The 12,500-nt window shown below is 37.6% G+C and overlaps 1 protein-coding gene across 4 annotated transcripts in view; it reads left to right on the top strand.

Moving 5' to 3' along the window:
* Window positions 1-12,500, top strand: part of PCCA (propionyl-CoA carboxylase subunit alpha) — a 465,712-nt gene that overhangs the window by 444,161 nt on the left and 9,051 nt on the right. For 2 of the 4 annotated variants that reach the window (XR_003094962.1, XM_025208619.1), the window contains 2 exons: window positions 3,014-3,154; window positions 10,399-10,518. Coding sequence is in view for 2 of the 4 variants with exons in the window: in XM_025208619.1 (XP_025064404.1) it covers window positions 3,014-3,154; window positions 10,399-10,434 (177 nt within the window). In the remaining 2 variants the exon portion in view is untranslated. Of the gene's footprint in view, window positions 1-3,013; window positions 3,155-10,398; window positions 10,519-12,500 lie in introns of those variants that run through there. The other 2 variants (XR_003094961.1, XM_025208618.1) reach the window with 1 other exon arrangement.

Genomic DNA, 12,500 nt, shown 5'->3' with positions numbered 1-12,500 from the left:
TACAAAAGAATGCTATGTGGGTATTTAATCAGTCCAGTCAACAGTATAAATACATCAAAGATAATCTTAAAGAAGGAACCTTCTTTCTACTGCTTTGTCTTTTTATATTCCAAAAGGTCATTTGTGAGCCAACTGTGCCGAAAAACCCTTTCCTAAAAAGTTTACTGTTGTTATTTTTTACTTTTTGATTACAATAACTCGCTTATCCCCCCCAAAAGACTAAAGAACAATAAACAAATACAAAAGGGAAAAGAACAGCTCATCAATAACAAAGACCTACATTTGAAAGCTTTCAGTTTACTGACTCTTACATCTCATTCCAAGCAAAGCAGGAGTCCTGCAGAGAAAGGAATCTAAAAGATATGAAATTTATAAAGATAGTAAAAACAGAGAGTTTGGTAGGGATATCATAACTTGATATGGAGACCTGAACTTTAAAAGACAACACACTGGCAATACTTTTTTCCCCAGCTGCAAGTTGCGCTATAAATGAGGAATTAGTTTAAGTACTTGAACCTCACTGTGTCGGAAACTGGATAATTCAATTTCTTCCTAGAAATCCAATTGTATTATTCTGGATTTGAAGTTTAAATTTAGAGGTTGGGCAGCATAGAAAGGTAGGCCCATACATAGCTTAGGAAACTAAATAGAAGGTAGGCATAACCTTTTAAAACCTTATCCAAGTAATTTCTTGTACCATACGGTAGTACCAGTCCAGAAAGCTAACTTTATTTTTGTTTTCTTCCAAGAGCTAGAATTTTTTTTATTATTTTCAAACTATGAGTACAAAGACAACACTAACCATGGATACTGAAACTGTGCAATTTGGTGTAATTATATTCCCCCCCATAGATTTAATGAAGGACTTTTAAGTACAATTTATCTTTGATAAATAGTCCCTCTGCACAGAATGTTTATTAGATTGACAGCAGAATGCACTCTGCAAGCTTTTTTTCCTTGCCACTTATGACTCAGACGAATTTTAATAGGAGCAAAAAGCTTTTATTTGCACAGTAATTTCACTTAAGGATCATATCCTTCAGAAACTGGCAGACACTTGTATGTCTTGATTGCAAAACATACACTCAAGAGTAAAGAAACATGCATAAGATGTTATTATTTGACCTGTCACATTGTCGCAATTCTACTTGCAGCTTATGTTCTCAAATCTGCTCTAGGCACAATCCCCCCCTTCCTTTACGCACACACGCAGGCGTGCATACGCACACTCACATACACAATTATTAAAAAAAAAAAAAAAGAGATGGCAAGAAGCATACTGCATGAAATGTAGTCATTTGGGCCGAGAGGTAAATGGCTAACCTTACTTTGTTTTTGAAAATGTGAGCTCACCATGCTAATAATGACTGTAGGAGGCTTTGAGTTAATGCAGCTTTTTGCATATAAAATGGTACTGGCTCATGTATGCTGCTGCATCAGTTATACCCAAGAAAAAATATTTTGGTTCGAGTCCTGAAAGTCCTTGGGTGGTACCTATAATTTCACTGGCTACTATTTTATTACATTTAGCGATCTTACTTTGCTCAAGTAAATTGTACTCATCTTTCATAAATTTTACATAGTTCAGAGCCAAATGGTTACACTGTTCACTGCACGTTTCAAGTATCCAGGCAATATTCATGTAGGTTGATAACCCACTGTTGCATTGTTTGGTTTTATCTGAAGAAATCTGCTTTTTAAAGCTTGCACTGTCGTACTTCATTACCTTTCAGTTGTATTTTCTAAATATCCTGCCTTACCCTTGGCAAAAGCAAAAGTTGGACTTCCGTTACCCACACTGCAAGGAAATCTCTGTTGTTTTTCATGAAAATGAAAAGTAAGGAGATTCCCTCTAATAAATAAGGATAAAAAAGGATTAATTATTTCAATAGAAAACATACTGTTGAAAGTAAGCTGTTTTGTCTGTAGTTCATCAAAATGCAGATTTGAATTTTAAAAGCAGTTTACTCTAAAACACTTATTATTGAAAGCTTTGTTTAAATAATTGATGAAGTGCAATTCTGTTCTTCAACTCTAAATTTATGTGAGAGATTAAGTAGTTTCACACAGAGACCTGCTGCCATCTACTGGATTTCCATCTATAGTTTCATATGCACTGAGACAGAAAAACTCTAATAATGTCAATGAATGATCTGTCAAAGTGTACAAACTTTTTTTAAAGAATTAAAGTAGAGGGGGAAAATAGATGTACCAGTACAGATGTTTACAAAAAGTTCATGTAAAAGGATGTTATGAGGTAGTTCAGGCTCCACGTTTTTCATGGGAAGAAGGGAGGAGTTGAAGATATTTTTTAAAAACATAATAGATATAACTTTTTTTCTGGTTTTTTATGACAAAAATAGTTAAACATATTTCATTTTATTTAGACATTTCCCTGAACTATCTGCAGCCTAAACATTGCAGCATTCTACATGTAAATGGGAACATAGAAGAAAAATGGCTTGATTGGTTTTCAGTGCAAAAGCTGAATGATGTGGAAAATGCAAATCCTGAATAAATAATAGTAAAATTAAGTTTAAAATTGCTTCATTATTAATAATCTGAAGAGGTTTTGGTGATATGGGGCCAATTCTGATTCCATTTAGTTATAATGATGTGTATGTGGAATGTAAGTACTCCAGGATCACTTGGAATAGTATTTGGTAGGCTACAGGGATATAAAACAAACTCAAAAACCTTTATTCTTGAACCTGAAATTTGAACTTGATTTTTAATTTGATACTGTCTTTTTAGTTACTTGGTCTTGCAACTTTAGATTTACTTGTATATTTCTTTTCTTTTTTTATATCCAGGTAATGGAATTTTTGACAGCCATTCTAAACTTAGTATATTTTAGACAATTCTGTGTAGTAGCATGGCATACAATACAAAAACATGTCTGTAGTTGTCAAAAATAATGCATGATTTTTTAAAAATAAATAATATCAAAGTGTTCATCAGAGTTGCAGAGTTAAGTGGTCTAAAACATTTCTCCTACTGTTCTTTCCTTAAGTACAAGTTAAGAATACTGACCCAGCTTGCTGCAGAGTTGAGTAAGTACATGCCAGAGAAAGCAGAGGAGGACACGACTAGCATTTTGAGATCACCGATGCCTGGAGCAGTGGTGGCTGTTTCTGTCAAGCCCGGTGACATGGTAAGAAATGCAGTCTGTCTATATATAGTTTTTATGATGTGTTCCACATGCAATTTTTCTCTTTTGTATAAAAGAAAGTGAGTCAGTCTTCTTTACCCCACTTTCTTTTGAACATTGCCTCCAGAATAGAGTATCATTACGTTGTCATTATTATATTGTTTGTGTCTGTTTTCTCTATTGAAGCTCTGTTCTTGGAAAATACATTTCAAATTACGTTGGGGTTGGGGGGAACTTCACGCTTGCATAAGAGCCAAAACTCATCTCAAGAGTGTGTTGTTCTGTGGTAAGTTCCCTGCAAGAAGAAGCTTTTGGTTGTAGCAGAAATGTTGCTTGATATTCTGCCATGAAGCAGATAAGAAGTTCATAAACACAACCTTAATACTGAGAGGAAATAAGGTAGATGTGAATGGCTACAGAAAGATTATTTGCTTAAAAATAAAAAAGCTGAGTTGTCATTTAGTTTCATAGCAAGATTATATGATTTAAACATTTCTTGAGGGCAGTGGTATAACCAAGGCTGGGTGACTGGAAGAGCTGCCCTGGCCACTGACCTAGGGGCCAAGGAGAAGTGGGGCGGGGAGGGGAACTGGTGCTGCCACAGCCACACGGGTTCCTTACAGATGCAAAAAAACCCCTGTGCTTTACTTCCAGCTCAGCGCACCTCCGTACCAAGCGCAGTGCGTGCCCAGAAGAGGCATTGCAGTAGTTTGACCTGGCTCACCCAACATCTGTATAGATTGGGCACTTCAGGGGGGCTTTTTGGTGCTTTTTGGTGCTTTTATTTAATAACCGATTGAATGAGCTATTAAATAAAAGCTATTAAGGGTGCTGGGTGAAACTAATATGCTTCCTCTTCCAGTAAAGTGCTGTTTTGGGGTTTTTTCAAGTTTATCTGTGGCCACAATCACGCTGATGGCCAGAGATGACCATAACAGTGTGGGGGGCCTGGGGCAAATCAGCCTGTGCAGGGCCTGGACACAGCAGCGGGGGGTTGGGGGAGCAAGTGGCTGGACATGAAGCCGGCCCAGCTTTGCAGGGACCCCCCAAAGCATGGGGCCTGAGGCAGCATCCCCTCTGTCCCCCTGGATGGCCTTGCTGATGGCATAGGCACCAGAAGTTGCCACAGCTTCTGTGTGTGGCAGCTGCCCCAAGCACTCAGCCCCCTCATTGTGCTGCTGCTGGAAGGGAAATTCCATGTTGTGCAAAAACAAGTTCTTGGGGCTTCCCTTACCCTATTATGGCAAAGAATAAAATCTAAGTGGGAGAGAAGGAAGGGCAGGACCACATTACTATTATCCTTGTTACATCACAGCACTAAAACTGAAAAAGTGTTGCATTGAAGTGGCTTTCATCATTACTCAGTGGGCATGTCTACAGGTACACCATTACTACACTGTAACTTATGTTATTGTGCAGTAACTGAAAATTACTGTGCAGTATAGTCATGCGTCTACATGTGCGTGCCAGTACTGTGCAGTAACCATGGTGACTTACACCAACTCGGGAGTAAATTTGCTACCTGTATCATGCAGATTTGCTCCCGAGTTGGCATAAATTGCCATAGTTACTGTCCTTGCACGATGCAGGTAGCAAATTTACTCCTGAGTAGTTACTGCACAGTAAAGCATGTGTAGACGCCTTGTTGTGCAGGAGCCCTGTTTGTGTGGACTGACTTGAGAGTAACTTTACTCCCAAATCAGTGCATACACAGTATTAGTGTGCTGTAACACCTACATGTGTAAACGCTGGTCTAAAAACTGCTTACTGTGAACTAAGTTACTGCACATTAAATGCATGTGTAGACATGCTGAGTGTGGTGTGAACTCTGAGTATAGCACCAGCTATTACTACTTTTAAGGGCAAAATGCCTGAATCTGATTGTACCTACACTGTGGAAGGTACCTACACACTGGAATTGCACTGACATAGGAAACTTTAGAATGATGCCTGCATTGCTTAATTCTCAAATACTGTTATTTTAAGACATTGCTGAAATAGTAAGTCGTAGTATCTGAATTTATACTCCAGCATTTAAGCCTATACTTTAGAGAGGGGCAGAGAAAAAATTGAATAAAAAAGTTAGCATTTCTCCTCCAAATAGAAGTGTGTTCTAAAGGCAATGGGCTGTGCCAGTGAAACTCTGTAGAGTGGTTGGTCTGTTTACACATTTCCACAATACTTCCTCTGTTTCAGGAAGCTTACTCTGTTCATGGAAGTAAAAGCTACAGATCTAGGGATGTAAATACCTGGGACCTTGTCCCCACATGTTTATGTTCAAAATTAGTTATACAGGGAAACCAACCTAATTCTGGTTTAGTAACACTACAAGAAAAACTCTGCTGTGTCATGCAGCAAAGGAATGAATATTTTCTGGCTAGTAAATGCTGCTTTTGGCAAAAATAGCATTTGAGCCATTTTATTTATGTTCGCACTTTAAAACATTGCTGTAATTGCTTAAAATTGAGCCCCGCTCAGCCTGAACTCCCTAATGCTAGCGTAAGCCCCAAGTGGTAGTAACGTTATGCCTGGGAGGAGCCCCATTGCTTCACATGCTTGTGTAAGGTTAATCATGACTGGGGTGTCTGTGGGACCGGGACCTGGAATGCTGAGATACTCGTTTGTGAGCTATCCGAAAAGTTATTAATGTCATGTTTGCTCACAGAAGGACAAAATTTAATGAACAGGTAACAAAACAGCTAGTCCAAAGATCACATGAATCTGGTTAGAAAAACTGCCTTACAACATTTTCATCTCATCATAGGGAGCATGAAACATACTGCTTCTCCACAGGCAAGTAAGAGTTGCAAAGTGAATGAGGGACTGAGAAAACATTTACTTTTTTGGAGAAAAACAATATTTTCAAGGCAAGGACTCTGGGTCATTTTTTTCCCTAACCTTTACACTTTTGATTGATTGTGTTAATGGAAGGGTTAAAAAAAATCAATTCTGCTAAATGTTTTTAAATATTTTTTTACACTTGATTTGAATATGTTGTGGTCTTGAAGGAATAAAAACATTAGGGCGTGTGGCCAGGGCCAGGGGATTAAAAATAAATAAGTAAATTTCCAGGTATGAATCCACAAGTGGTATAGTGCAGTAGAGTATGAAGTGATGGGGGAAGGGAATTTTTTTCTTCTCCTCTCCTGCAGCTTTTTGCTGGAGGTAGTGAATGGCAAAATGTTTGAACAGCATAATCTATATTATGCTGACCGGAGCTTGTCGGTGCTTGTTGTATGGCTTTTAATTACAAAAAATACATTTGTGTTATTGAAAAGGGTTTACCTTAATTTCTTCCTATGTGGAACTAGTTTAAGAAACTTTTTAAAAAAAGGGAACGAAGAGTAGGTAGCATCAGCTGTGTAGTATGATTCAGATTGCATATCTTGGCTGTCCATCAGAATTCAGTTTGCTCACTATAGCTATCCAGGGGAGGATGGACAAAGACCTGCAGCTCTCTGATGGATAGAGACCCTTTTGTCCCATTGCTTGAGTATAATCTTATTTCTTTAGTCAGCTTGAAAAACAAGGCATTTAAGTATTTTTTTACATTGCCAACTGTAGTTACCAGTTAAAACTGTAATGGTGTGCGGAAACAAGGCACACACCTTCAGGTATTATGCTCTTATGAATACACTGCATTGGGATTAACTTTTTCAATATATATTTTTTTTTCTATCTGTGAATGATGCTAAATACTGTTGGAAGCTAACATAATAAATTCTCTATAGTAATACTCTGCTCACAGAGAGATCTTTTCAGAGACTAATAGTGTTGAGAACTAGACCACATTAGCTGTACTTCAGAGGTAACTTTGCAATAAGAAACTTCTCGTGAGGGGGCACATCATCTTTGTTTGAGTGGCTGCATTAACAAATTGTGTCTGTTGTCAGCCATTTAGTTATGGGCCATCGTGCTTGGCCAGGTAAAGCATATGGTGTTTGTTAGTGCCTCTCTGTGTGTTCTTAGCCAAATGAGAAGCTAACTACAGTCTCTGCATTCATTTTCCTCACACTTTGTCGTTGTTTTTCGATCAAGTGTAATGTGCTCTCTTGGCTGCTGTTTATTGAAAAGCTCTGAGCTGCTGAAGCCTGATAGAAGGCTGTGTGAGGGTGCTCCGGCGAGTTGGATAAGCAGTTTGCAATTCACTTCTGCCAGAAAAGTAGTGGACATGCAAGAAATTAATTTTCTGCTGGCTACATGTCAGGCCTCAGCTTTTCAACACCACAATAGGGAAGTCTCGCTAAGAGGAGCAGAGCTTCTACCACCACTGTTGTTCTTCGTTTTATAGTTGCATTGCACTTTCCTTACCGTTTTTGCCACGTTATTGGAGGGAAGTCACTTAATTATTGCTGGGAAGGGTTGGCACTCTGAACAACACTCATTTCATCAAAGTAATATGAACAACACAATTAGCCTGCGTTTGAATACTGTCTGAATGCAAAAGAGTACACCTGATTTGGAAAAAAAGACTAAATTTAGCTGCAACTTTCAAATCGTATATCCTATAATATTACTGTCTGTTTGTAGTAAACCATGTGTATTGCAATGTTCTTTAAAGGCAGTTGTTGTAGAGAGGTATATATTATGATGAAACTATTGTTAAGAGGTCCTTGGAGTAGTCCAGATTCAGCACAGAATCAATGTTAAGGGAAAGGGAAGTGAAGCACAAAGTGAAAATCAGTATCATGGGACAGATCCTGCACCCTCACGCTGCTTCAGAGGCAGCACAGATGAATCCAAGCACTGATTGCATGCAATGCCATCTTAATAAACCACAGTCAAAATGCTGCTGTCACGATTTTATCATGTATCAACCACTAAAAATACCCCCCCAAATTTGAAAAGTCATTTTGACTGCGCAATCATTCTGCATTAATCATGGAGAACAACATAAATGCAGGTCCTATTCACCATTTGTGTCTCCTATCCCATTTGACCTTTCTGTGTATAGAATATTATTGACTGAAACCCACAGTATATGGGAGACAAAAGATACTAATGGTTCCATAGGCAGGGCTTAAGTTGTCAGCTTATGGTTAAAGACATCTGCCAGGGTGTTCCCTAAATGGGCTCTTCGTAACTATTCTGAGATGTTCATGGCAAAAGCATAGATTGTCAAGTTCTCTATGGACCCACAAAATTAGTAATATTTTTACTACTTCAGTTTTGCATGTGTCTGATATGCAAATTAATAAGTAAATACTTTTTTCAAATACATTCAGAAAAATCATAATTAGAGAATGTTATCAAAGATCAAACTGTTTTTTTTTTTAAATAGCACGTTCACTTCACGATTATGCTATGACTTTCAGAGGGAAGCCATAGTTTATAAATGCTAAATCTTTCTCTAGTCTAGGAGAGGCCTGTCCCTTGAGATTGTATAACGCAGGCTTTTCCTCTCAGAATATTAATATATGATGGGATTCAACAAACTGATGGTTTGGTTAATTTCAGAATTAAGATAAAATCCTGTGATTGTTTAAAACAGTTGAAGTGAGAGGCATTGGGTAAGTTATTTTTTGCAGACTCCTTAATGCTGTTTGGCTAGAAATAGATGGAGAATTTTTCATTTTCTATTGAATTAAAATCTTTTTCTAGTTAAATTGTTGTAGGCATATCTTTTCAAATTCTGCCCCCTTCCACTTTTTTTTATTGTAACCGTGTAACTTTCAAAAGCACAGAAGAGGTTCTGATTGGATTGTCAACATGTCTAGTCAGCTGGAACTTGAAAATAGTCACAAGTGAAAAACAAAACCTGCCCAATTCTGAGCCCTCCACACAGTTTGTAAAATAAGAGATTTTTTTAATGTTACCTGTTGCTTTTCACCAGTTTACTTGTAGTTTCAAACCCCATTTGCCAGTCTGCCCCCAAAATCTAATAAGGGAGGTGTTTCTCTTTGTTATTTTCTGTCCATAATAATTATTAGACCAGCTGGGATATATGAAGCGTGGAGAAAATAATCACAAGGGAAAGAAGAAGAAACAGGATTAGTTAGTTAAATTCTGACTTTGCAAATATATTTGATATAGAGATTAATGAGGTGATTTAATAGATAAAAATACTCCCCAAACCACACACATTATCTGCTGCAAGTAGAATGAACAAACAAAGGTTTTCCCTTATTTAAAAGTGGTGTTTTTCCTTGTTCTTTTTGGATTTTCTATAGTTATTCTCTGATGGGTTTGTGTGCTTTATTTTTCTGTAAGATAGAGGTGGCAAACTTGTTTGAACATGAAGGGGAATCTCATTTATCCTTTATGATTCAGCATATAACAATATAGTTTCTTCGAGTTTTATCAGTAAACAGAAGATAAAATTAGTTTCATAATCTCAGAAAACAAAATACCCCAATAACAAAAGCACTCAGATATTTCCACCATTCTCACTCCACAAGTCTGAAAGCAATATTTATGTTCACTGGCTTTATATAGTAATACAGATTAAGTATGTAACCTTTTGAACTACCTTTGTGTTCTGGTTACATTTATGTTATAGTATAACACTATATTCTTCTGTAGGGATAACTTTGTGATTTAATAGATTTTATTTATATTTCTCTGTGTAAATACATAGATGTAGATTTGTGTCAGAGCGGGGTTTAAGAAAGGGGAAGTTTGATTGTAACAGTAAGAAACAAATTGTAATTAATAATAGAATTTCTTACTAGTGAGAAATGGATGATGTCATTTAGAAATGTGGATTTATTGTTATTTTGTTTCTAAATGACGCACAGCTTTCTGCAGATTCACAAGGGTTTTCAATGATCACTGATAAATCAAAATATTCCTAAAACAGAACCTGTCCTTTGGCTTAATCTCTTAAATCCATGTGTGTGTGTAACCTAATTCCTGCCAGAAAACTTCTGTGCTGCACATCAGCTTCCTCAAAGGTTTGCTCTTGATCATTTCAGAAATTCCCCACTAGTGGTCTGGATAAGTGGGGGTGCAGAGACCAGTGCTATGGTTAGTAGAGGGACATCAAGTGGTCTTGGGTTAATCAGAGGTCAGGAAATCTGGGAAGTGCTATACCTACATTTATTCTTTAAAGTAGAATGGCTTTAAAAGTTTAATAAGCATCTGTCAAGTGCTGTTAATTGCCGATAATGATATTTTCAGCTGTATAGTTACTATTTCAAATTAATTTGGAAGGAGGGGGAACCCCCACCAATGATTTTACTCAGATTTTGACGACGTCAAGGAATTTTTATGGCTGCTCATCCAATTCCTCCTGATTTGTTTTCTAGGTTGGTGCTGGGTGCCACAATGCCAACAAGTCATAGAGAGAGAGCATCAAGGAAGGGCAGTGAAACCAAAGTGGATTAATTCAAATAAAAACATAGATTAAGAAAAGTAACACGGAGTATTATTTTCCAACCCCCTTGGCCTACCTTAGTGCCTAAAATGAACACAGGTCTCTCATGTTTGTAAGGATTTTGCAAAAGTATATGCAATACTTTTATGACCTCAAGATACCTTGGCTGTTGATTTAATACTGCAGTCTCCCATTGTCCCTCCCTGCCATACATAAATGTGTGAGGGTGAAAGGGTCAAAATAATGGAAATTTCGAGGGATGTTTATCAGCCTCTGTCTCAGGCTCAGAATGGAAGCATCATTAACATCAGAATCTAACTGCGCTTTTAACCAAATCAGAGACGCTTACTGCTTGGGGCTGTGCCTGCGCTTTTCTGCAGATCTACAGGCTTTAAAAATGCATTGCATTGGGAGCACCTGTATTCTAAAGATAATGGCCTCAAAAATGTAATTCAAGGATTTTCACTTTTGTAGACGAATCAGCAGGGTTGATATTGATCCATCTTTTTAGGGAGCAACAGTGCACCAGAAGGTGATACTGTAAAGGGCCTTGTAAGCCCTTGGAGCCTTCTGTCTAATTTGGCAGAAAAACACAGAATGTAGGACAACAAAAGAATGATCCTCTTCCATAAGAAATCTTCCTGCCACCCACCCCCTCTTCCAAAAAAAAAAAAAAAAAAAAAAAAGAGGCTTTAATTTTTTCAGCTTCACAATGATTTGATGCTCACTCTTGCATTGAAACCGTTGCTGTCAGAACAGGCAGGAAACAGTTTTCTTTTAATTGCTGAAATCATTCGGAAGTGCTTCATGCACTGCTTCTATACAGCAGATGCTGTGCATTAATTGGCCTGTGTAGGACTGACCCAGGGTTCCTTGCAGCGGGCCCAATTTTATGCAGAGGGTTTAAATAGCTTATTTATTATTTTGTATAACCTGGCGTACATTATGTGCACTTGCACGTGGGGTATTTCATGGTCTGCAGTTTCTGATGTCATGTGGGTTTCAAAACCTGTGTTTCTCTGGTAATGTACTAGCAGCAGGTAAGCTCTAAATACCATCCATCAGGAGCTAATTTTTTATCCAGATACTCCAATGACTGATGAACCTGTCTTTTGTATGAATGTTTAGCACAGTAGAAAGCCATATGCCACTGGCACTGGTTCCTATGCATTCTTTACAGTTGCTAGAGAGTAGATTAAAAAAAAATCTCCAGCATTTTTATCCCTTTAGTCTTTTTTTTAATTTATTTATTTAGCAGTTAGCAGTTTCTAAAATAGCTCTATTTTTTTAAACAACAACAAGGGATTTAGGTCTCTTAAAGGCAATCTTACCACTACTCTTGTTTTCTTTATCAGGAATATTACTGCTCGGCCTTAATAGGGAACCTTGTTTTGTTACTCCCCGTCTGTTCAAAACAGACCTTAGCCCATTAGAAGGTCCTCCCTTGTGTGGGAAGACCACAGCTGTTACTGTAAATCTCATCCAGTAACTGTATCACCCCCATTTTGTGGCTCTGAAGGATGAAATTGAGAAATGTGAAGGATGACTGCACAGTATTCCATCTCCAATTTTAGGCCTTTGCACATCATTTTCATGCTTTTATTCCAAATCAAACAACATTAGCAAGCAACACCACCCTCTGCTAAATGTCTAGTATATCAGACAGCTTCTACAGTCTTTAGCTTTTTGTTTTTCTGTTTTCTTTCTCCTTTTTCTTTGTTTTTGTTTTGTTTTTTTAAATTCAACTCTTCTCCCAAACTCTTTGCTGTCCTTGAGGTTACTGACAGTCCGAAACCCAAAAGGTAGATGGATGCAGCGTATTCTGTTAAGTTTCCACAGGGGAAGCAAGGGCTCAGCTTAGTTCACAAAACACAACTTAAAAAGGTTTCTGTTTCTTTAAATCTTTGTGAAAGAAGTGGATCTAACTTCTTATGAAGGATATTGGGGGCTTTAATCAGAAATAAGAAGTGGTTTAAATCATTAGCACAACAAAGCAAACTATAAGCTTGAAGATAAAAGTCTCTGGGGAAAGAG

The sequence above is a fragment of the Alligator sinensis genome, unplaced genomic scaffold (assembly GCF_000455745.1).
Source record: "Alligator sinensis unplaced genomic scaffold, ASM45574v1 scaffold744_1, whole genome shotgun sequence".
Taxonomy (NCBI): domain Eukaryota; kingdom Metazoa; phylum Chordata; order Crocodylia; family Alligatoridae; genus Alligator; species Alligator sinensis.
Note: the sequence above shows the minus strand (reverse complement) of the source record. Positions and strands in the feature narration are given on the sequence as shown.